Genomic DNA, 25,522 nt, shown 5'->3' with positions numbered 1-25,522 from the left:
TGAATGAGCCCCATCCTATTATTCAATAACCATGTTTGTGATGCATCTGCATAATCTAACCATGCATAAATTAGTATGTGTAATACAACACTTATTTGCATAATAATAGCAAGTTAATAGATGCTTAAAGAGCAGAGACCAACACCACCTTTAAATCAGACATGCCTCCAGGCACTTTGGCCTGTACAGACCAAGATGCCAGAAAAACAGTGAGCACCAACCAGAGGAAAACAGTCAAACCATTCATTTTTCATCCCTCTAGACATTTCACTTACCCCCCCCCCCCACATCGGGGAATCATTTTCAAACCACCAGAATAGCTTTATATTTTCTAAGTGCTAGCACCCTTCTAAAGAAAAATCTTAAAGAAATGATAAAGATTATCATCAGCAATGGTAATATGATGGACAGTTTGTTTTCTTACAAATGTGGATAGGAACGGGCACATTTTAAAAAATAGTATATTCAGAATCACACCCACATAAAATTGGGGGCTTATTTATGTAGCAAAAATAATGATCTAGATTCACCCTTCATCTCAACAACCCTTTAATTGAAATAATTTTAATTGAATCCAAAAGCTCAAATACCGTATAAAGAAAAGGCTGTGCCTCTCTAACCTCAGCATGAGCACATGGCACTGGGCGAGGATAAGGAAAAACATCACCAATGTCACACAAAGGAAGAGCATGATGATGCCTTTCAACCTTTAACAAAGAGGAAAAAAATCTGGAGTTTAAAAAAAATCAAAAATCAATAGAGACTTTTAAATGACTCCTTTAAGATATCACTTTTCAATTTAACAGGACAGATTTATTTGTATGTGGCTCAAATGTTCACAATTGCTCCCTGTACCTTCATACATAGGAATGAATGTCACAGTGGCAAACGGCAGTAATGAACAATCTTACCTGAGGATATGGAAACCTCCCAAGAGCAAGCTGGGAAAGGAAATAATATTTGTCTAGTTATAGATTTGCATGCAGGGCAGATCTCCTTAAGACAGACAAGTACTAAATTTTAGAACTATATTCAGCAAATATAAAAAGCTCACAACCCTGGATGCAGGAACTAAAACTAAACTATTTGCTGTAATTACACTAAAGTTGTATTTAGAATGGACATTTTCAATGGGCAATGTTGCATCCCTGAGAAAATATTCTGATTTTAACAACTAAACATTAGCAGTATGTGGCTTCTCTTAGGAATATTCTTAGTTCTTTGGGCATTATTCACATTTACCTGTGTGTGACAGTCTTCACCTAGACAGAGCTGTAAAACCAGAGGAAACTGTGGGCTTTTCCTCTTGTAAGATGGAAACACCTTATTGTTCCCAGCCCATAGTTCTGTAATGTTCTTAGTAACAAGTACATAGATAGTGTTGTAGGAAATGGGGAATGGGACATATAGAACAGAAAATTTTGCCACTATTTTCATCAATTTATTATCTTTTTGATTCATTTTCTATCCATGGTGGGTAGGGGGGTGTGGAGCTATCACTAGCAGGAAAGTGGCCATTTCAAGGCTGAGAAGTCAGGACTATAGATCTAAGTTTGAAATTGGGAATGTCAATTTTTAGAGAGCTTCCAATTTTGCTTGATTTGTAAACTGCCATGTGTTTCTGGGCCGGTCACTTAATTTTGGTCTTGGGATTCTCACCTATAAAAGCACAATGATTCAACCTGGAACAGAGTTGATATAAACTAGTAAAACTTTCCAAATATACCATAACATATTTAAAGAAAACAGTGGCAAAATTTTCCAACTTTATAATGTGGCTCATCCTCAGGCCTGTGAAATCCTTTGTATGTATTTGTAACTACTTTCAAAGTAGAATCACAGGGAACTTTGAAGCTGGAATGAATCCAATAGAGCATCAACCCATTTCACACATTAGAACCCAAGAGTCCCATTAAAGAAGTTCTCACACAGTGAATCAGGAGAAGCCTAGGGCCTGACCATAAGACTTGCAACTTAATCCAGTGTTCTTTCTAGAGTTTTACATTGCTTTTCTACAACTTGAGGAGTTGTGCATTTGTTTCAAAAACAAGGATACTACTGAAACATTATTGAACTTCTTTGGAATTGTGTTTAGTATCGTTTCAAATAGCAAAAGAGCACCTACTTCATTTTATTAGAATTGCATTTTATCTCGGACTTAAAATTATACCCCCCAGCTTTTTGATTGTGTAAATTATTTGTTGACTTGGTTTGAATGGCCTATGGGTATTACCAATACCCAAAGCTACCTGCAAAGAATAAATATTTTGTTCCTTAATAAGGACAGACATGAAGATGCTGAGGTTAATTTTCAAAGATCTAAAACCAGTCTGAGCAATAGCAATGTAATAGGAATGAACCATATGACTTTGTAAGGTGACTACTTTGAAAAGGCCAACGCTCATTTGGATGTATATTTATATATACGTGTCTGTTTTGCAATGCCTAGTCAGTTTCATTACCTTGTACTCATTCTTATATATTCAGAGTTCACTGATTATCAAGATATAAAGTTATACTACTGAGATGCCTGGGTGACTCAATTGTTTAAGAATCTGCCTTAGACTCAGGTCATGATCCTAAAGTCCTGGGATCAGTCCTGGTGGATCAAGCCTCGTATGGGGCTCCCTGCTCAGTGGGAAGTCTGCTTCTCCCTCTCCCTCTGCCCCTCACTCCACTCATGCTCTCTCTCTCAAATAAATAAAAATCTTTTTAAAAAAGTCATACTGCCATTATTTCACTCAGTAAATATCATTAATCAAGGGACTAGGATAAAGCATAGACAGCAAAAACATCACAAGGTGGGAGAGTGTGGATGTTAATCAAACCCCCTTTCAGTTTTATGTGATTGTTTGTTGCTTACGTACTGCTTTATTTTTTAAAGATTTTATTTCTTTATTCATGAGAGACACAGAGAGAGAGAGGCAGAGACATAGGCAGAGGGAGAAGCAGGCTACCCGCGGTGGGCCTGATGTGGAACTTGATTCCAGGACCCCGGGATCACAACCTGAGCCAAAGGCAGGCACTCGACCATTGAGCCATCCAGGTGTCCCTGCTGTTTATATACTGTTTTAAATTAGGAAGGAGAGAGACTCAGCTCTCCACTCCCCTTACTCCAATCTTACCTAATACAGGCCATCCATTTGCCTTATATTTCGCAAACACTGTGTTTCTGGACAACGGGAGCGGGCACATTGAGGGGGAGCCACTGTGGTCTACCATGGCAGTGATGGCAGGCTAAGCCTTTGCATGATTGTATATTGACTTGACAGGCAATGGCAGCTCAAGAAAAGCTGTCACCCATCATCACAGTCATCTGTGGATGGCAAGTTATGCGTATCTTTCCATTTGGAATTATTAAACTACCAAGAGGAGGATCTCTCATCTAAAAAGGCTAGCAACTTAGTGACTAGTAGATAATATTTAGAATATTTTATCTCAAGCCATTCTATAGGCACTGTGTCCCTCACTTGGGTATACGTTTAACATGCACTGAGGATCATGGAAGAATTCTGTCCATGTAGCTTTCCAGAGCAGAAGAACCTGCCCATGACACATAGAGTGGAAATCTAAATTTGCTGGCTGGTACCAATATGGGACATTGGTTTTTGCTAAGGAAGTAAATAAGCAATGATTAATGGAAGGCTTAAAAAAGAGTGGCATAAAATGAAAAATATGAATTGTTTCCATTCAACACAAAGCTTCAAATTCTCAAGTCATTATTGTTCTATGGAGAGGCCAGGCTACAGTCAACTTGGGAACTTGCACTCATCTACTTGGTGCCCTCTGCCATAACTGGTACAATGTAATAAGGATGGCTGATATCATTCATTTACCCTATAAGACCCCCCCATGCATACAGAGAGAAAATTCAGTGCAGGCTGGTCAGCTGGGAGCCTCTCTGTACCAGTCTGCTTGGAAACAGGTGTCAGGGCTTGAACTAGTGAACTCATCATTCTTGGGTCTGGCTTTGCCTTGTGTGTACTTTTCTGACATCCTATGAAATTGCAGTCCTGTCAACTACATTCCTGGGAGAACTACTCTAAGACATCTTGCAGTTCTGACCTCTTTGGAGCCAGAGGACAGAGAATGTTTTTTTGTCCTTGACCAGAGCAGTTCAACAATCATTTCCTTTCTTCTAGACTGCCACCACCTTGCTGTTCCAGTAGCAGGACAATGATTCCAATTCTGCACCAGTGAAAACTGGCAGTGGCACCATTAGGCTGGTACCAAAAGCAGTCATTTTAGGGCCCTGGGAAAGGAAGCTGCCTTCCATGTATGTCACAGGCCTTCTAAGTTTAATGCAACCAAGGTGTTTTTGTTCCACACTATTTGTCTTGTGGCAAAAGAGAAGGAAATATATAGCCAGGCTCTGGAACCCTTTTATCAAGTTCAATTAGGAGAAGGCAAAAAAAGAAAAAGGTCTCTTAGCAGATATGGCTGCATGAAGAACAGGTCCCTCATGAGGCTGTCAAAAGTCAAAATAAACACCGAACCCTGACGAGAAAGAGGGAGCACATATGCTATGAGTGAATATTTCAGACAGATGGACCTGGGGCCATTCCGTATCTTTTACCCCTACTGGTCTATTAATCTACTTGCATTTCCCCAGTTTTTATTGTCAAGGTATTATAAATTAGGAAACTTACAAAAGAGAGTATGTAATCTTCTCTGAAATGGCCTGCAGATATGTCACTGTACTAAATGTGTTTCAGATTTAATGAAGCTTTAATGTCCTTTTTAATTTTGCCTGTTTCTGTATCACCAGGGGTCGGGCAAGGCAATCAGCACTCAAGAGGGTGGTTTGGTTTAAAACTAGGAAAAAACTCATTTGCTTATGAGTTGCACTGTATTTTCTTAATTAAATTTACTGAGTAAAATGGTTTAAGTTCAGCCAACCAATGACCTTTGTATGTAGATTTAGATTTATAAATAGGTTAACAGTTAAAGAAAGGGGAAAAAAAAGAATCACAACAAAGCAAACAGATTAGGACTAAGCCAATAGAAATCTTTGCTCTCTTTATCATCTTTACAAAAGAAGCATTTAAATATAGGCAGCTTAAGTCCAGTTTAAAAAAAAAAAGTATATTGAAAAATGTGGATGCACATAAGCGCCAGCAATTCATCAAATGACTCTCACATCCTTTTCATTCCCAGGAGGGGAACGGCTGCAATGTAAAAGATTTGGAAAAGCTTTATTTATTTTTTTTGGGGGGGGGGCAGAGGTAAAGAGATGGGAGAGGGAGAGGATTCTATTTAATGTTAAATAAAAAAGTACATTTTAATTCTAAATACTTAAGATTCAGCAAACTGCTAAATACTCTGTTCATTGTGGGAAATTCACTATATAAGAGGCAGAAAAAGAATGCTCTGGAAACATTTACCATCAGGAATACATTTAAATAACAGTAAACGCCCCCCCCCCCAAAAAAAATAAAACAAAACAGTAAACCACTAACACTTTACTGTAAAACTAAAATTGTTCCTTAGTGGCATCTTATTGATCTTTGATTTGTCCTATCATAATCTATGAAATACTCTTGAGTTAGCAGCATTTGAATATGTTGGATTTTATCACTTAAATAACAAATATGTGTGTGGGGGTATGATCATAATGACTGCCAAATGCATAGCAACAGCATGAAAGAAACATCTGTATTTTTAACAAAAAGATAGAAGATATTTATTTACAAAGCAACAAAAATGGCTTCTGTTGAGAACATGAATAATTACGTATGAAGTCACAAATGATAAAGAGAAAAAATAAATTGTATCAAGAAAGAAAGCAAGTGGGGAATACACATTCCAAATATGTTTTTGGTGAATCATGTTTCTTAGAATATCAACAATGTATGAGTAGTTTTAAATTTACAGTTATACTAAAGAGCCCTGGATTTCTTTTTAATTCTTAATTTAGATATATTCTATGTTTGTTGGCATAACTGCAAATTGAAAATAAGCATTTTCAATACAGCCAGTGATCTAGCTGAAGGAGGACTTTATAGTCTGAAATGCTCTAAAATTTGTTCTTAATTACCTTGAGCACATTTTATACAATTAAATTTCCATCTAAGGATCTTGCATTTAGATTGTGCACTGCAGTTAAACCTTCATTTTACAGAAATGCAGCAGCCACTTTGGAACATTCAGACACAGGGAAACTTTAAAAAATCAGACTTAACTACTGGATTACATAAAATTCCCTAGGTGAGATTTCATCCCAAGACCAATTTACACAGTCCTAGAGAGAGAGTTTAAATCATCTGAAACTATGCTGGTGAAGAACCATAATAAATATTAAATACCTCAAGATCTACCCTAAGATTTTACTTTTTTCCCATGTATCAATTTCACTATCCTCTTACTGAATGGTTTAAAAACAATCCAAAGGATATAACAGCAATTTACCAGTGTTAAAGTGCTTTGGAGGTTAAACTGACAACAAAGAACACAGAAACACAAAGCGTCTTGAAGTAGGGTTTCAATTAAATGTGGAGGATTTAGCAATGCAGGACCAAAAAAAAAAAAAAAAAAAAAGAGTTACAAATTAATTTAATCTTCTGCCTATAGTTTGCAGCTGCACTCCAAAGTGTCTAGGGCTTAAGAACAAAGCGTTGAAAGGCCTCGGAGTGAGGAAAGCTTCAATTTTTAATGTATAACGCCATTAGCTGATAACTTGTGGAATCTGCGACCCCTGCGGAGGGGCATAAGTGCGAGTAACAGAGACTGATGAAGTGACATATTTGTTCGTGTCTAGAACTATGAGGAAGAGGGTTATTACTAACACCATCAGGCCCAACAGAAATATGCCCTAATAACCTTAGGGACCCTCCACGTTATCAGTTCTCACTACATCAAATATATTAAAATCAAAACCTAATTCACTTTAATTAAAGACAATTAGTTTGTTTTACTATTATTGTTTTAACTTGCGTGACATTATAATACATTGCAAATTAAAGATGGGATAATAAATGTAACGAAAGCACTGAACTATGTCTACCTTTCTACCCTGCTTCGAGAAATAAGCTTATCACTGGTGTCTACTGTAAGGAAATTCACGGACACCATCATTAAAAGTGGTGTAGAAACGTTTCACTCTAAAATGAGTATAGTAGGATTGTGCAAATCTCTTCCCTATTCAATTTATACTTTTCACATAACACTTTCCTATAAACTCCAAGGATTTTCTTAACACAAACAGAATTATGGCCCAATGGAGGCACCAGAAGCTTAATTAATTCGCCCAAGGTCATACTGCAGGTTGGTGGCAAAGCTTGTTAAATCACTAAGAACTGTGGGCTCTACAGATGTTTTTGGCAATGGCAAAGGACCCTGTCTGCAAAGGCCTAAGAGACTTCTAGTGCAGTGGGTGAACCACGACAAATAACTCATTACGGCTGTACAAAAGTGCCAAGTGCTCCTGAGAGCTCGCAAATAACATGTTTTCTTTGTGTCAAAAGAGCCTAAATGTGAGGTTCCCATCAGGAGTGCTTCTTAACATGTGCCAATATTTAAAAAAGAACAACTCATCCTCACTAGAGTCCAAGGATAAAAAGTAAATTTATTTTAACTTAAGGAGGCCAAACACAGTTGCACAAAGAAATAAATCAAGTCCTTCTCCATCATTCGGAAGGTCCTACATTCTATCCCTCAGATTACTAATAATAATGAAGAAAAGACAGCATTACAAATAAATGTTTCCAATAGAGTGTGCTTTTTTTTTTTTAATTAGAAATGGGCTTATTACAGTGGACACTTAAATGGGGAGAGGGCAACAGTAATTCACAAGTACAATATCCTAATGCTGTTCCATTAATTGCTTTATTTGTTTCACGGTTAAAAATGATTGCTTGCTGTAGCCTAACCGTGGATGCTGAAAAGCATGATACATTGAGGTCTCAACCTGGGCAAACTGTACCTAAACTTACACTTTATTGCAGCTTAGTTCACAATCTTCACCTAATATAGGGGTATATCCCAGTGCAGCAGGAGGATAAATCATCCTAGAATATTACTCTGGCAAAGTTTAGCTGTGACTGGAGCATATGTGCTTTCGAGCCACTGAAGCAAAGGCCCATAAAATACACTAATTACTGGAAGTTATGGTCACTGAGTGATTGATAGCGCTCTGCAAGGCAACTTCCTCATTTTCAGCTCTTCTGACGGGCTCATCCGCCACATAGCAATTATTAATTCATGACCCACCCCTCGGGCACTAGTACCTTTACTTCTAATTCTCCTGCTACCAAACTACTGCTACAGCTGGACACTGTCTTTCTTCATTCTGATGGCTGGGTAAGGATGATAAAAAGTAGATTTCATGCTAAATGCTATTGTTTTGAATCTTTAAACGTTGCTCGGTCCTTCTAACCCTGCTGTCCCAACATAAATTCTCCTTTCTCTCCCACAATGCTAGTTCACTTTGCATGGTTTTCTTTCGGACTGTGTGTGTTTGTATATATGTGTGTATATAGCTATCAATCCATCTGTCTATATACTACATTAGGCCAAAAACTCTGACTGAATAATTTTTTGCATGAATACTATGGTTTAAATACAATTTTAACTAGGCCACAGTAAATATGAAGCAGCTGATTAAAAAAATAGGCAAACAAACCCTCTTTATTTAAAGAGACCACTTTTTTAGCTTTGAAGATACTCTGTTCCACGTTGATTTCCATTGGCATTTTTACTGAGAGCAATGCTAATTAAAATATCTGGGTATATAACTAAATCTCTAAAAGTCACCGAGAAACAACTGCAAAGGTCTCTTTTGTGCACTGAAAGGAAACTCAGTGAGAAATTCTAAATTAAAAAGAGATAAAGTTCAGTCATGATGGGTGAAAGCAAACAATTTACTTTTCTAACAGAAAAAAATGAACTTCAAATTTTTGCACAACTCAAAAATGCAATACTGGGGGGTAGTTTATCTGGATTCTAAGACAGTGTAACAACAGATGAACAGATGGAACTCGAAGTCACCTATCCTTTCAGAACTTGGTTCAAGTTATTCTTTTTCTTCTGCTGGGAGTTAACCCCAGAACACAATTTGAAGACAAAATTCCTATCACTCCCTGTCCATACCGCTCCCTAGGCAGCGTTGCACATCCTACCTGGTGACATTTCCTAGTGTTCTACATCTTCCTGTGTCTCTAATGCCTGGCAAATTTTAAATTTTGTTTAAGGGCAAACTCTTAAGTCATACACTTTTGTGTTCTCCATGACACCAGAAATGGTATTTTTCAGTCAGCTGACAATAAGCATTTGTTGGTTATGATAAAACCCCTGATGGCGACGTCTTCTAGAGCCTAGCCAACTTGGTAGTGCATATTAGTTGTTTCTATGTTATAATACTTTTTTTTTTTAAGTTAAGTTCCCCATCCAGCATGGAGCCCAAAGCGGGCCTTGAACTCATGACCCTGAGATCGAGATCTGAGCTAAGATCGAGTCAGATGCTTAATTGACTGAGCCACCCAGGAACCCCTCTGTGCTACACTACTTTAATGAACATAGTATACAAACTCTTCAGTATTATGGCTTGATAGTCTTAACTGACAAGGCCTTCTTACACATCACTGCTTAGAATAATCATTTTCACATATTTAAGCATTATGATTAATTTAAATGACTTATTTCTTATTAAAGATTTAGAGGTTGCAAGAAGGGAAAAAGCCTGGCCTCTAATCCATCTCTAATCCATCTTGTATACTTAATTCAATAACCATTTTAACCTTCACAGTGAGAATTAAGAAATTATACCCTTTCAATGTGTTTGTATACTGTTGACCTGTGTCTTCTAACGGTACATGACTTAAATCATGACAACAGACCTTGGAGACCTAGCTCTGGGTATTGGGTATGTGTGTGTGTGTGTGTGTGTGGGGGGGGGGGTGTTCCTCCACTTCTAAATTGCTCACTGGAGTCATGCAGCTGCAAGTACCTGAGAAAATATCAGTGCGGGTATATTCCACTGGTTCAACCAACTCTATACTTCTATTTCTAGACATTTCAAAGTCAAAGGAGTCATCATCAGGTAGTGTTCTCATACTTCTAGCATCTGTATGATGCTCCTGAGAGAGAGGGAGTGGCCATTCCCACCAGGGTGCCATGCATGCAGGTGAAATCATCTTTGGATCTTTCATTGTTAACCACCATCTGGCTGCACCCTCATCAGAGGCCTCTGTGGAATCCATGTTGAATGGCTGCACCTAAGATTCCTGATCCATAGAATCCTGAGTAAATAAGGGGTCATTATTTTAAGCCACTAATGTCAGGTCCTTTATTAAGAGCAAGAGATAACTGAAATGCTTTCCTTGAAACTGATGTCAGCCCTCCTTCTCATCTGCCCTGTCCTATGCACTTCCTTGGCACTTGTATTTATCTTTTTACTCTTAGTCAAGGAGCTCCTGAGGGCAAAGTGAGTATCCTTACTGCCAACATAGAATAGCGCTACATAATATTTACTTATTAGATGGAATTCTCACCTATCTGCTTCCTAACAGAGCAGACACATTGGAAATTAGGTTAATTTTTGTATTTCTTTAGAAACATAAACTAGGCATTGGCTTCTGAAAACCAGTGGTACATGTACACTTTGAAACATGGTAATACTGAAGCAGCTATAGAGACAGTGTAGGTAGTAAGCCTGGAACAAGCAGTCTTGACTGACAAGCAGAATCATAATAAACCAGTCTTTTCCTTTATCTAATTTCCTGCTCATTTACATTTACCATTTCCCTCTTCTCTTCTCAAACTAGTTGATCTACTTATTCTTTATAGTATAATGATAGCAGCAGAGTCAGGGCACCTGACTGCTGCTGCCTGGTCTATTCACTTAACCTTTCTAAAAAAGTCCTTTTATTTCTCTGGATCTCAGTTTCCTTACTTGCAAAATTGGAGCTTTGCTGCTTATACGGTAGAAGAATCTTGGGTGCCTCAAATTACTGATTTTTTAGTCATTTCCCATCACAGCATAGAGGAGCCTAATGAGGTTATGAATATCAAGTGGTTTGGTTAAGCATTAGGTATGTGTAAAGTGTTATGTTGTCACCCTTCTTGTGAGAATGACACTGAGCCAGAAGATGTCAACAGCTGAAAAAAGAAGACAGAGCACCAGACTTGACTCAGAAGTTATCGATTCCAGTCCTCTTTTGCCCAGGACTGGCTCTAAGGTGTCACTGTGGGCACATTTCCTTCCTCTCCTGGCCCCCAGCTTCCTCACCAGTACAAGGACGGATCTGATTTAACAAGTTCTAAAGACCCTCTTTGAGATAAAAAACCAAAACCAAACCAAACATTCTAATCTCTAAGAACAAAATAAGGCGTGTAAAAGAATTGCCTAAATAAATTCTACAAAAATGTTAAAGTTTTTATTAGCCAGTTCAGAACCAAAGTATGTGCTATGGTCTGTAGGATCTTCAAGCGGATTTTTAGACTGACTTCTAGATCATTGGATTGAATATTGACAGAATTCTAGGATCAGTGGTTTTTACCACTGGACATCTTCAGGGAGCATTAGTGGTTCCCCAAATTATCACTCACAGAATTTAGAGCTGACAGGTGTCACTAGAAGACTGGCCCCTTATCTTTTAGATCTCAGTTTAAGAGATCTTAATTTACACACCACAGCACTCAGTTACTCCTATCACATAATGCTGTTTGTTTCTGTCTAATGACTTGCTCTTGTCAAACACCTTCTTTGGAAGGTAGGCTCCATGGAGGGATTTTGTGAGTTTCCATATTGCCATGTTCCCAGTGACTAGCACGGTGCTTGCCACACATGTGACATTCAATAAAAATTCTGAGTGATTAATGAATATGTTGCTGCATATTATCTAACCTTATCCCTGTTTCTTCTACAAAGCATTGCTTCTTAAGAAACAAAACAAAAACTTGAGACATGGCATGTGGTTATTCAGTCACTACATAAATAGGACATTTGTATCCCTAAAGAGGACCGATTCCACTGTGGCGGAATTTTCTTCTTTATATTAAATAGAAAACTATGGATTGGGTTTTTGTGTTTTTGGTCATGTTAGCTTCAGAAAGTTCAGCCTGGGGCAGTCCGGGTGGCTCAGCGGTTTAGCGCCGCCGTTGGCCCAGGGCGTGATCCTGGAGACCTGGGATCAAGTCCCACGTCGGGCTCCCTGCGTGGAGCCTGCTTCTCTCTGTGCTCGTGTCTGTGCCTCTCTCTGTGTGTGTCTCTCATGAATAAATAAAAATCTTTAAAAAAATAAAAATTAAAACATTAAAAAAAAGAAAGTTCAGCCTGCCAGTCATTGAGCAGCAGCTTGCTTCTTCTCTACTGACAATCCTTCAAACATTTGAATATGGGTTGTCAAATGTTTGCTTTGTCTTCTTTTTATTTCTTTATTCTTCACATGAAGACTTTGTTGATTTAATGTTTCCTTAAAAGTCCAAATCATGTGTGTCTGTGTGCACACAAATGCATACAATTTGGACATGTGCTATTGGAAAAAAACTTTTAAATCAGTCTGAAATCCATCAAAATAATAAAATGCTTAGCTGGGACTGCTAGCACCTGTTCTATCTTGTTTTGTCAATCTCATGGTTGTTTAGATAGTTCTGAGCACAAAGCAAGCTCAACAATGCCTCATTCAGTGGGAAACACTCACTTTGTCTGCCAGTTGCACATTCACTATGATCACTGACAACCTTGGAAAATGCACATTTAGGCATGGTAATCTGAGACAGCTGGATCCCTTCACAAACCTTGCAGCACTGAACTTATCAACCCATCATCTCCCAAAGGTCATTTTAACAGTTCCTTTTTGCAGTAAAGTTGTAAAAAGTTTTAGATTAAAAAAAAAAAAGACCATGGAAAAAATCAAGTTGAGACAGAATTTATAGAAAGGGGAGTTAAGAGCAGAGGAATGAGTGACAGAAACTGTGACATGCATTCTTCAATGGGAGGGAAGGAGGCCCATGACAAGGACTCTGGACCACGCTCCTGCCCACTTTCCTATATGATCTTCCGCTGAAATCTCCTTGGTGTTTCGACCCTTCAACTTTGATCTTTTTGCCCTCTGATGGTTTCAGCAGACACTTCTGATCAACAGGTAAGATGTTTCACTAGATGGAGCAGCAGACCGAACGTATGATAAGATTCAACTTCTACTCATGTTCTTGATAATAATTATAAAAAAGGAGAGGTGAAAATATCAGTGTTTAAGTAGAGCACACCAAATGCCAAGTTTTATGGTCTTGAGAAGCTGACAGCAGCTGTTCATAGGGTATCCAGAGCCATACGTCACCCCTCAGACCAGGTTCATAATCACCACGGGCTAGAAAAGCAAACAAAGCCGCAGCTGTAGACCACTAGACAGCCGTGTCTCTGGGTGTTTTTATGTAGGGGGGCAGAAGAGATGGGTTCTTCCGTATATTTAGGAGCAGGAACTAAGACTGGATAATACTCCATAGTTGTCATTTGGCAAAAACACCCAATACATAGATGAGGATGCTATTTCAAACAGAAGCTTACTCTCAAAGTAACTTTATGGGGTTGTTATTATTAAATGAAAGTGTTCATAGAAGAGCCATGAATACTGAAAGTACCTGTTTTCCAAAAATGTGTTCACTCTTGCTTATCATTTGCTTCCCTCGTGTAAGTTCAACAAGGAAAGGGAATATGACTGTTTTATTTATTCGTGTATCCTTGGCACTTAATAAAGTATTTGGAACATAAAAGGTGCTCAGTAAATATTTGAGGAATGGATGAATTCTAAAGTTACCTTCATTTTATAGATAAGAAAGTGACACTGGAGTAGCAAAATGACTTGGCCCAAATCACACTGATTGTAAGTGGTGGTACCAACATATCTTGGTAATCCAAAGTCTGAGCATCTTAAGAGTTCAAGAATTAGGATGACAACCCTTGAATCTGAAAATCGTATCACAGAAAGAAAATTTAGCCACTTTTCATCAAACTTCTCCAGAAGCTTCTGTCAAGGGTACTGGGCTGAGTGATCCATGCCACTTTTTCAATAGTTTTATTTTCATTTCACATAGCTCAATGTATTTGCTTGTAAATGTAGAAGATTACATCTCATTTTCTTGGTATCTAGTGAGTCTTATCTAGCATCCACTAAAAACATGTGTATAAAGGCAGTATGTTAAAAACAGGATATGTTCACAGGTTTTAACATTTCCATAAAACAAGGAGATTCTATCCAACTATTTTTACTTTTTTTTTTTTTTTCAAAAAATATTTATTTATTTATTTTAGAGGTTGGGCAGGGGGGATGCAGAGGGAGAGTCTCAAGCAGATTCCCCGATACGTGCGGAGCTGGACACAGGGCTCAATCTCACAGACCTGAGCTGAAACCAAGAGTTGGACACTACTTACCTGACTATTCCACCAGGCACCCCAACTATTTTTACTTTCTATGATAAATTTTCCTTGGGAAAAATTCTATTGAGATGTCTACAGAAAATTCAAAAAATTTACCTTTCCCCAGTAAAAATTCCATTTCTCTGGGCAAAACTGTTGACATATGTCACTTAGAAAAAAGTAAGGTTTTTTTGTTTGTTTGCTTGTTTTTTGTTTTTTTGCTAGAATACTAAAGAGGAATACCAAAGAGTAATCTCGAACAACATATAAATATCTTTCTCATGTTATAAAATTCAAATGAAAACATTTTCTTTGGTGATTTCTTCACCTCTGTTTCCTCTTCTCTTTCTTCCTGAAACTTCTGCTTTTCACTTTAGACGATCCGACCTGGTTCTCTAGTTTTCATTTCTCTGTTGTTGTCATTCTCTGAAAGTTCCTTTGTTACAGCCTACTGTTCTTGTTTCCTGAAGGCAGTATTTTCTCTTATCCCTCCAAGAAATACTTTGGCAGTTCATCTGACTGTTTCTTCACTTCATAGTTTCCAAGGCCCTCCAAGTTGCTTTTGTTTTTTTCCAGTTATTTTAGGTCTCTGTGCGAAAACCCTTCCTCATATATCTTGCCAAGAGTAAGGCACTAAAAATCTGGCTGGAAACACTGTGCTCATTGGCAGAGCTTGCAGACTGACGTAACATGATGTAACATGAACCCCCAGTGTCTGGATCTTTAAGACTTCTTGGTCAGATTTCCTTAGAGAAAGTCTCTTCTCCCTGAAAGGTAATCTTGGCTGCCAGCATTGTAGGAACAGGGTATGATAGGAAGGCTGGGAGCTCTCAACATTTACCATTCCCTTAATGCCTCTGTGCTTCAGTAACGGGACGCAGTCTTCTACAGTGCCAGATATCACTTATTTTACTCTTTCCAAAAAAGACCTCCATCTTCTGGTGTTGAGGCTGAGGAGTGGTGACTGTGCACACATGCTGAGTTAGGGGAAGAACCTGTGGGTCAGATAGCTTACGTGTTTCTCAAACAGACTTAAAAATAATTCTTTCTTCTTTGGTCCTACTTTCACATCTAGTTCCAGATAACTAGTACCACCAATTCCTGAGCCTTTTTGGTGTTCTATGGGAATTGGGGATGCTTGTCACTTGCTTTATAGCTAGCTTAGGATTTTAGCATTCTGATGTTTGCCACTGTCCATCTGCTTCCCTGCATCCAAAATTTGTCTTTGTAGTCTTCTCTCACTTTTGCTTTGTCTTCCTGATAGTCTGCCTTTTTTTTTTTTTTTTTAAATCCCTTATGGTTATTTTTAGCAGAGTTTGAAATGAAAGTGCAAGGTATGGCATGTTCCATGTTCTATGCTTTATCCAAGTTAGTGGCCTTTCTGAACCAAATAGAAATATTTCAAGAGATAATTCCTTTTAAAGATAGGGCATGGCTTAATTTTCTCATTGTGACCTTTGTCCAGAAGGTCTGAAGTAAAGCTTCCATCTAAAGATGAGGACCTTGAGGTCCAGAGATTCAATGACTTATTCAAGAATCTAGAGTTTATAATGACAAAGGTGGAATCTGAATCTAGGTCTATATCCCGGCAAAAGAAAATCCCTCTCCACATCAAAACATTTGCGATCTATTCAGCAAACATTTACGTATGCTTATGTTTAAGACTCCATCAAACTTCAAGCTCTGAACTTTATTTTCAGAAACTGCTTTAAAACTATTACAAAAGTATGAAAAAACCGAGCCAAAAAGATTTCTTGAGTGCCCACTTAGGGGCAATCGAATTGTGCTAGAGAGTGTAGGAAGTTTTGAGACTATCAGATTTGCATGCTATCATAAGGAACTCTGACATGCCTATAAATTATTGTAGCACAAAGTAGAAAAGGCAGATGCCACAAGGAAGATGTAGATGAAGGTCAGAAGAAAAATATGTTATTTTTCCTGGAGAGATCAGAGTATGTGTCATGAAGGATGAGTATTTAAATTCTATCTTGGGGAGATGAAGAAAAATGGTATTCTCTAAAGAGTGAACAGCACGGTATTCCATGGATTTATTTTTAACTTGGTAAAGGTGATTCTAAAACTCACAAGAGAAACTCTAACTCTTTGTTGAAACAACAGAACTCATAAAAATCTTCCAAAGATGGTGTTACTTTGATGACAGTGACCTTGTGTGGCTCTCTGAATATGTTCTTCACCTATCTAGAGACGTTTTTCTCAGCCATGGACCTTGCTTTCATCATTTAACACATCATTCAAACCACTTCAATAAAACAGGGATCATGCTGAAGAGGAGTCTCAGAGGACTAGATGACACTCCAATTAACCAAGCACATCGAGCCAGATTGTTCTATGCCTCGGACTCAAGAGACTGGCAGAGAGAGGAGGCAAACAAAGGCAGAAAGAGCGAGGACCCAAGTGAAAAGAGCAAAATGCATGTGTTAAAGATGGGCTTTCAGCCTGACTCCTGCAGAAAAACCTGTCAGAAGATTATTCACCACCAACCTTAATAAGGTTTATAATAACCCTCAGATAGAATCACTAACCATAACATGTACTTGTAGAGCATACTCAGTGAGAATAAGAACATTATAGGACTGGCCTGGTGCCTTTTTAAATATGTATGCATTGTTCTGGGTACTGCAAATGCAAGGCTAGAAGAGGATGTATTTTGACTTCTTTTTTGAACCAAGAAGGGCCAAATGAAATATCCAGCTTTGGCGAACATGTTGTGACTTAAATGACACAAGAATATGAACGGAATAACGAATTTGTGAAAACAACAGTGGGGCTTCTCTCCTTAAGCTGTTCTGTGGGAGGAGAGATATACACTGAGCTCCCTGTGAAATTAAGAAATTGTGCCCTAAAATGTTTAGGTACTCCTCTCCCCTATAGATTAAATAACATCATCATACGTGGTGAAACAAAGCTCTTATTACCAATTTTCATTTTAAAGTTTAGCTCTGAGGTCTTGAATGGCAACTGCCAGGGTGAATTGTCCTAAAAATCACTGAGTTGACTAAATCAGTGCGAGCTTTCTAGAAGAGTCAAATATTGTGGGAAGCAGGATTAATCCTTCCAGTTTGTCTTAGTCCAGGAATTTTGAACCTTTGTTAGTGGGTCTTACTTCTTTCTCTCTTTTCTTCTTCTTCCTTTTTTTTTTTTTTTTTTTGTTGCATTTTCACACTGATTTCTGTCATGAAGTTTCAAGGAAGAAGAGCAATTCTACATGGATTCTTTTTCCCATTACATAACGAGCCCATACATACTCCACATATGGCAATGGCCTTTATTTGGTTTCACAACTAATCCACATGAGGAGAACTACAACACATTTAAAGATCTGAGTATCTGAGTTGAAAACCATAAACAAAAAACAGAAAGGGGCCAGATTCGTCTCATCTAGTAAAACTGCCATGCTCTAGTGAAGCTGAATAATCTCATTTTTTCCCCTTCTTAAGGGTAATCTCCATGTTTATGTTACTTCTGCCAACTCCAAATACTACATGCAGCTGACAAAATCCTAGAAGAGACCCATCTTATCCCACGGGGATGCTGAGCAGAGAGGAGATGGGGCGGTTCTGTCCCTGGATAAAAGATAGTCTGATATTAAAGATTCTTTGCTTAAGGCACAAATGTACCTGGCTGTGACTTTTTTAATGGCACATTTTAGTGGCATGTAGCATCATCTTTTATGAACGAGTGTGCAAGAGGCCTTGTTATGACCCCCATGGGGACTGTGACAGCACATTAATGAGGGAAGGGCGGTATGGAGAAGGCAAGAAAAGGTGAACCTTGCTATTTTGGGAGTTGAAAACAACGAAGGCCGCTTCTGATGCCTGCATCACCAAATCTCAGGGATGGGTTGGGAGTTTATGGGATTTGCAGGGGGGCAGGGGTGCTAGCAGAGGTAGAAGGGATAGAAAACTCTAGTTCCCATTTTGTCTCGATTTGATTCTTGTGTAATTTCAGAAAAATTTCCTTTGCTCAGTTTCCTGTATTTGTATCTCATTTGTTTCTTTACCACCAGTATTCTAGGGGAATAAAATGACTCAAAACACTTTGAGGAAGGTACCCACACAAATAAGTAGCAAAATGGCCTAGGCGAAACCTAGTAGTAGGCTCTGAGACTAGATCTCTCCGGAAGTGTTCACAGAGATTTACCTTAGAATGTGCAGGGCGATGAGGAGGGGCTCTTCCCTCTTTCCCTTCTTTCTCCCAGTGGCAAACTCTCTTCAAGACTAACCCAGTTCAACTTTCAACTCCTTTGAGAAAACCCACCTCTACCCCAGCCCTGGGGCTCAGGGTACTCTGGAAGCAGCTTTACTGACGATGCTCGCGTGCTGTTTGTTTCAGCTTTAGATGTCTGTCTTCTCTATCAGAAGCCTTGTGTGCCCCCACTCTCCAAGGCCCAGCACATGATAAGTGCTTAAACAGTAATTATTGAATGAATGAAAGTTTTTACTTGTCAGGGCACACACCTAGAAAGGGAGTCTTGTTTTTAAAAGTGAGGATAAACAGAAGAGAAGTAATTCTTTGACGATATTGACTATGTTTCAAAACATAATTTGTTATTTGGAATTTCAAAATACTATTGAGATTTATACTTTTCTCTATTGTGATTTTAAACAGGATTTGCCACATTTATCCCAAGCAGGCTGTGGTGAATGCAAAGTACATCTTGTGGACTAACTTGCCCATTTCTTCAGGTAATACTCTCATTACATCTACCCTTAGGGAAAAAGAACCTTGGAGTTCTCGTCATCACTGAATCACTCACAGTTTCTCATCTAAGGGCTCAAAGCCTCTGACTCCCCTCCCCTATCACTTGTTTTGTGTTACCTTGTACCCCAAATGAACTTGGTATAAAGCACACACCAAGGGCCTTACGCTCTTCTCTAGTGGCTTACTGGTCTACCATTTGCATTCAGTCATATGCTGTCACTTGCTTATCTAGTGGGTCATGAGCTCCTAGAAGACAAGGGCTGCAATCGCACAGTTCCCTCTGAAGCCATTTAGTTGAGCATCATGCACAAAGAGGTGCTCAACAACCCTTCCTGATGATCATAATCAGACTGCACTTTACATCCTGTACCAACATTACCTCCTCATTCTGATAGAACATCTGGCTTCTCACCAATCATTTGAAAACACAGGAAATGCTAAAACACCTAACCCTTTCTGGCCCTCCCTCCCAAACGTCTGTCCTCTTCTACTCTCGCCTTCACCCCATGAGCCAAAACATTCCTTCTGGCATTCAGGTGTCCCAGACTTACTGTGATAATTTCTTACAGCCCCTATACCTTAATCCTCCTCAATCTTACAAATTCAATGAATCTGTTTTCTTCAGTCTTCCAGAAACCATCCAATACTTTACCTCCAGGATAAATGAACATGATTGACAAAACTCCAAATACATCAATGCAAACTCCTTCTTTAAAAAGCCTTTGCATCCCTACCACCTACCAAAATATTGGCAGACACGTGTTTCAGCGTGCAATAGAAGTATGTTCTATGTATTGGGCATCTATCAATCTACCTACCTACCTATCTTAATTGATCTCCCTGTTTGCCTGCTTGCCCTTCTATAGTCCATGCTCTGCAGAGCACTTCATGATCTTTTGAAAATATAATTCAATCATTTCCCCTCAGAGTAAAATCTAAAGTCCTTACCATGGCTTAGAAGACAGTATGTGGTCTAAATCCTCAGCTATCTCTCTGATTGTATTTTCCCCCATTTTTTCCCCTTGCTAACTCCACTATAGTCACCTTGGTCTCTCTGCTTTCCTTAAACATTCCAAACACACTCCAGCTTAGCAACTCTGCTCTTGCTGTCCCCTGATGGCTTCCTCCTTTTACATCATCCAAGTCTCTGCTCAAAGGTTTCTGATCCTTTATCAGAAAGGATCACTCTGCATTATTTTTCTCCATAGGACTTGCCACCACCTGACAAATTACATATTTAGTTATTCTTCTGTTTTCTGTCCTCATGCCCTACTCCATGAGAGTCAAGACTGGAGTGTGCTTTCATTACCATATCCCTATTGCCCATTTAAGAAGCACTGCAGGACCTCAATACATAAGTGAAAAAAATGAATGTACAAGGAAAGAACAGTGAATACTTGTATGTGTTTTAAACCTTAAATCTTAGTTATGCTCTCTCACACTACTGCATGTTACGTCACGCTAGGGTGTATCATCATCCAAGTCACTCAGCTCTAGAGTTGATGCAGAAAGTTAAAGAAAGACAACAGACTGCTTAGAGTCATAGAACATTAGTCTGGAAAGGGGCTTAGAGATCATTATCTTACAGAGCAAGAAACTGAGGCTCAGGGAGGGACAGTGGCATGTACAGGACACCTAGAAGACCAGTAGCAAAGGTGAAACTGCTATCTCTGTCTTTCATTCACAATCTGGGATTCTTATCTCTACACTGCATACTTCTCAAATGTTCTACACTCCATCTAGTCATTTATTAAATGCATTCAATGACAATGATTTAAATCTGCAAAGGGAATTTATATAACAGCAAGGTCTAAGCTCCACAAATCAAAAGTACTAGTTTCCCTTGAAACAAGTTACCTGAACAAACCCTTCAGGATTCTTTTGGGTAACTCCATTCTGAGCTTCTGTCTGCCATTATTGCTAACCTCTCAGTTGATGCACACATATCCTATTTCCTCTTAGATTCTCTTTTGTGAAGAAGCAGAAGAATATGGCTTAACAAACACTTACTACTTTATTTTTGCTTTCTTTCTATAGCACAGGTGAATTGAGTCTTAAGATATTCCCTTATAAACTCAACTGCATTCATGCGTTACAAAAATCACATAAAAAGTATCTGACCCAAAAAAAGGTGATAAAATCATGATTGCAACTCTATCCATGATCTTATTTAAGGAGTCCTTTCTGCTTTTTTTTTTTTTTAAAGCCTCCCTTTCTATGAATCAATGCATGTGAGAAACAATTCTCTGGTGAGTATCCAGATTCTATACTAGTATAATTCATGAGCCAGATGTCCTTCTAATGGAAATTGTACACATTTCCTTACAGATCAATAGTCATTGTAAAGAGTCATTGGCACAGAGTTCTAGTGGGGTTACACGTAGCACACTAAGATGAAGTCCATTCTAACTAGAGCTATAAAGAGTAAATACTGCGCTAAACACACATACCCTTCATCCTCCCCCAGATTGTATCATGCCCTATCCCCCAAGAAGTGAAATGACCATAGTGAAGTGTTTTTTTCTTTCTGAATAAACATATAGAATTCATACATCCAAATGAGTAGGGCTGTACTCTTTAAAGTAATCACCTTTGGAAGTCATATATGCATTCCAACAAGGCCACCATTCCACAGAACTTTTCTGGAATCTCTCTTTTATTATAATGCAGGCTCTCCAGACTTGGTGTGCATAAAGATCACCAGGGAACATGTTAATAATGCAGATTCTTAGAGATGTGGATTTAATTAGTCCAGGGAGTCTGGGAACCTGTATTTTCAAGAAGCTCTCCAGGTAAGTTTTATACAGGTGATGTGTTGGAAACAGCACCTTAGAATGGTCTGTTCACCAGCCCTTCAAGGATATCAAAAGGACTTTAAAGTCTGTGTACACATACACATAACACACTGGAGATTTGGTTTATTTTTTTTTCAAAATCTTCATTCTTCCTGATATTAGAGTGGGTATACATAGAAGCATCTATTTGCAAACAACATACCTCCATGAAAGAGATTCCTAAACTCCAGACATCAGAATGGATTCCATACTGCTCCCCTGAAATTCTTTCAGGCTGTAAGAGAACAGAAAGGAGCTGGTGAGTTGATGTGAGCTACTCCAGGAAACACTAGTGTGAGCTTAGCTAAGGCAGGGAGCCATCAACATTTTGTGGTACTTTATGAAGCACAAAACAATTTCGTGTATGTGTGTATAGGTGTATTATACTGGTACACACAAAAACGATATAGGGTAATATGGATAGATATAATCTCACTGAATCCCCCACAAAGTCCCTGTGAGGAAACCTTTATTACCTCTATTTTACAGATAAAGAAAATGGAGGCTCAGATTGGTGAAATCATCTAGGCAAAGTTCTCAGCTAGGAAATGAGTTGAGACTTAGACCCAGGTCCTCTCTCTCCAAATTCAGTGGTCTCAGCTGTGAAGTGACAAACTATACAACATTATATAATGTTATCACTTATTTGTACTTTTGAGAGTTGGGTCTGGATCACTAGGGAGTCTGTTATTTTTAGTTTTTAAACTTTTCAATTTCAAACTAAGACTAATACAAAAAACATCCATATTTCCTTTGCCCAGGTTCACCTATGGTTCACCATTTGTCAGGATTTCTTTCTTTTTTTTTTTTTTTTCAGGGTTTCTTTTGATATGAACCAAGGAACAGTTTGAAAGGTCCAACTGGGACAACTGGTTCTCCATTCAAGATGTACAGCAAATACTGGTCTAGAAAGCTACTACATGCATACTCTCTACTTCAACAAGAATAGTTTCATAGTGAAGTGGATGTTGCCTGGTTTCTCTATCCCTCCAGGATCTAGCATTGAGTATCTACTTTACAGAAATCTTTTGAATGAACACAGGGGCACACGAATAAAAGACACTCAGGTCTCATGGAAGTGGAATGGTCGCTCAAGGTTACAGAGCTGGACATGGCTGGCCTGGGATCATAACCCATACCTCCTGGCCCTCAGGACACCATTCTGTTCGTGGTACCACCCCTGGAGTTCCTGCTGGCTACCAGTGGCATCAGCTTTCAGGAGCTTTCATGGGACCCTGAAGAGTACCTGGGGCCAAATCAGCTGGGTCCACTGCACATGGAGGAAGTAGGCACCTACCACTCACCAGCAGGGCATATGCCAGGGGAATGGAAGATATGAGCCAGGTGCTCTCAGGTTATTGGCAAGTCCTACATCTCAAAAAGTTGGCTTAGCTGGGACCCAGAACTTTGTGACCTACTTTCTGCCCACACCTATCAGGCTACCTCAATATACTTACTGCCTTCTCTTGCGACTACTTGCCATAAAATTACATTACATTTCCCTTCCTTTATTTATTTCTTTAATTTATAAACCCTTTTCCCACCAAGAACAATTCTTCCCAAGGGCCAAATGTCATGTGACCATTTCTCCCAGCTGCTCATAGACATGCTCATTGCAATTCCCCAGGACTTTGACATTCAAAGCCCTCCACCATGATTTCTGAAGTTCCTTGTTCACACATGAACGAATCTATTATCCAATTCCAGCCAGTTCAATAAGTAGTAGGATGAAAGCAGCCAGTTACAGGAATATCATCACCATCGCCACCACCATCATCAAAAATATGACTGTGTGCATTTACTGAAGAATTTCCATATGCTTGACATTAAATGCTATTCATGCATGTTTCATTTCAGACTCCTAAACACCTATATTACATTGGTACTATTATCATGCCCTTTTAACAGATGAGAAAAAGGAGGCACAGAGAAATTTAGTTTGCAATCACTATATAAGGATAGTAATAGCCATCCCAATGATCACCTTTTATATGCCAGATACTGCACCTTGTGCCAATCTTGCAAAGTTAGATACTATTACCCTTATTTTACGGATGTAAAAACTGAGACTTTGTAAGATTGACTTGCTGAAGTCTAGAGTTGTGGATCAGCATCAAGTGTGTTTAGGAACACAGCCAGGATTCAAACCCAGGTATGTCTAACTGCAAAATCTGGGTTCTTTCCAGTGTGTCAAACTGCCCCCAACACTAGCAGTCAGAAAACCCACACACTAATCTCAATCTGGTATTTCTCAAAATGCAGTCTTCAGACTAGCCATCAGAGGACTGCCTGAGGTGCTTATTACAAATGAACCTCCTGAATCAGAATCTCTGGAAGTGGCTCCAGGAATCTTAATTAAAAAAAAAAATTTTTCTCTGGGTGATTCTTTGGTACACTCAGCCATAGTCACTAAACATTTCCACGTTCCCTGCAGAGATAAGGGCCTATCTTCCTCTTCTCTGCTTAGTCAACGTTTCTTTTTCTTTTCTTTTCTTTTCTTGTCTTTTTTCTTTTCTTTTTTTCTCTTCTCTTCTCTTACTTCTCTTCTCTTCTCTCCTTCTCCTTCTCTTTCTCCTTCTCCTTCTTCTTGGTGAAATGTTCCTCCACTTCTCAGGAAAAATTATAAATTTTTGCCTCTGTCCTTCATGAAAATGTCTGTATCTTTAATATTAATTCATTGCACTGTGTTGTAACCATCTGATTACTAGCCTATTTCTCCTAGGAGCCCAAGAGAGTCTTTTCATCTCATACCTAGTACCATGGCTGGCACACAGCTAGTATGCAGTCAAGGTATATTGCCTTGAGGGGATGCAATACATGTTTACTGCACATTTGGTTTTAAGCATGTACCAATGATTAAGTCCCCTGGAGTGTTCTACTAATATAATTTCCCCAATATTATTGCTATTCATGCCCACCATGAATGCCCAGCAAATATGAAAATCCTAAAATCTTCCAGAATTCTTTATTTTTTTAAAAGATCTTATTTATTTATTCATGAGAGACACACACAGAGAGAGAGGCAGAGACACAGGAAGCAAGCTCCTTGCAGGGAGCCCGATGTGGGACTCGATCTCAGCACCTGGGATCACCCCCTGAGCTGAAGGCAGATGCTCAACCACTGGGCCACCCAGATGTCCCAAATCCTCCAGAATTCTTTTTTTTTCCCTCTAGAATTCTTTTAAAAAAATCACCAAATGTTGCCTTCCTCCTGTTTCTCCTTTCCTTACTCTCTTCTTTTCTTCATTCCAAAGCTGATAGTTATCACTATATAGCACTCATGGTATAGAATAAGCAAACAAATGAAAGTGGAGCTCACATACAAAATATTTTGGCAGGACCAACCATAAGATTACATACATTCATAACATTTGCCTATTGAACTAGTAAAACAAGTGCAAACTGGAAGCTGAAAATAAAGCATGAAAAAATTGGGACACCTGGGTGGCTCAGTCCGCTGAGCATCCAACTCTTGGTTTTGGCTCAGGTCATGAGATGGAGCCCCACGTCAGGGTCTGTGCTGGGTGCAGAGCCTGCTTAAGATTCTCTCTCTCCCCTTCTCCCTCTGCTCCCCTCCCCTGCTCATTCACACATGCTTTCTCTCTCTTGAATA

At 38.9% G+C, this 25,522-nt stretch overlaps 1 protein-coding gene across 8 annotated transcripts in view; it reads right to left on the bottom strand.

The window, feature by feature from the left end:
- MAP2K5 (mitogen-activated protein kinase kinase 5) overlaps positions 1-25,522 on the bottom strand; it is a 257,977-nt gene that overhangs the window by 83,462 nt on the left and 148,993 nt on the right. For 6 of the 8 annotated variants that reach the window (XM_077881620.1, XM_077881619.1, XM_077881616.1 and 3 more), the window contains 2 exons: positions 22,073-22,144; positions 912-941 (listed from right to left, as the gene is read on the bottom strand). In XM_077881620.1, coding sequence (XP_077737746.1) covers positions 912-941; positions 22,073-22,144 — 102 coding nt within the window. The remainder of the gene's footprint in view (positions 1-911; positions 942-22,072; positions 22,145-25,522) is intronic. The other 2 variants (XM_077881621.1, XM_077881617.1) reach the window with 1 other exon arrangement.

Source organism: Canis aureus, chromosome 32, assembly GCF_053574225.1.
Source record: "Canis aureus isolate CA01 chromosome 32, VMU_Caureus_v.1.0, whole genome shotgun sequence".
Classification (NCBI taxonomy): Eukaryota; Metazoa; Chordata; class Mammalia; order Carnivora; family Canidae; genus Canis; species Canis aureus.
Note: the sequence above shows the minus strand (reverse complement) of the source record. Positions and strands in the feature narration are given on the sequence as shown.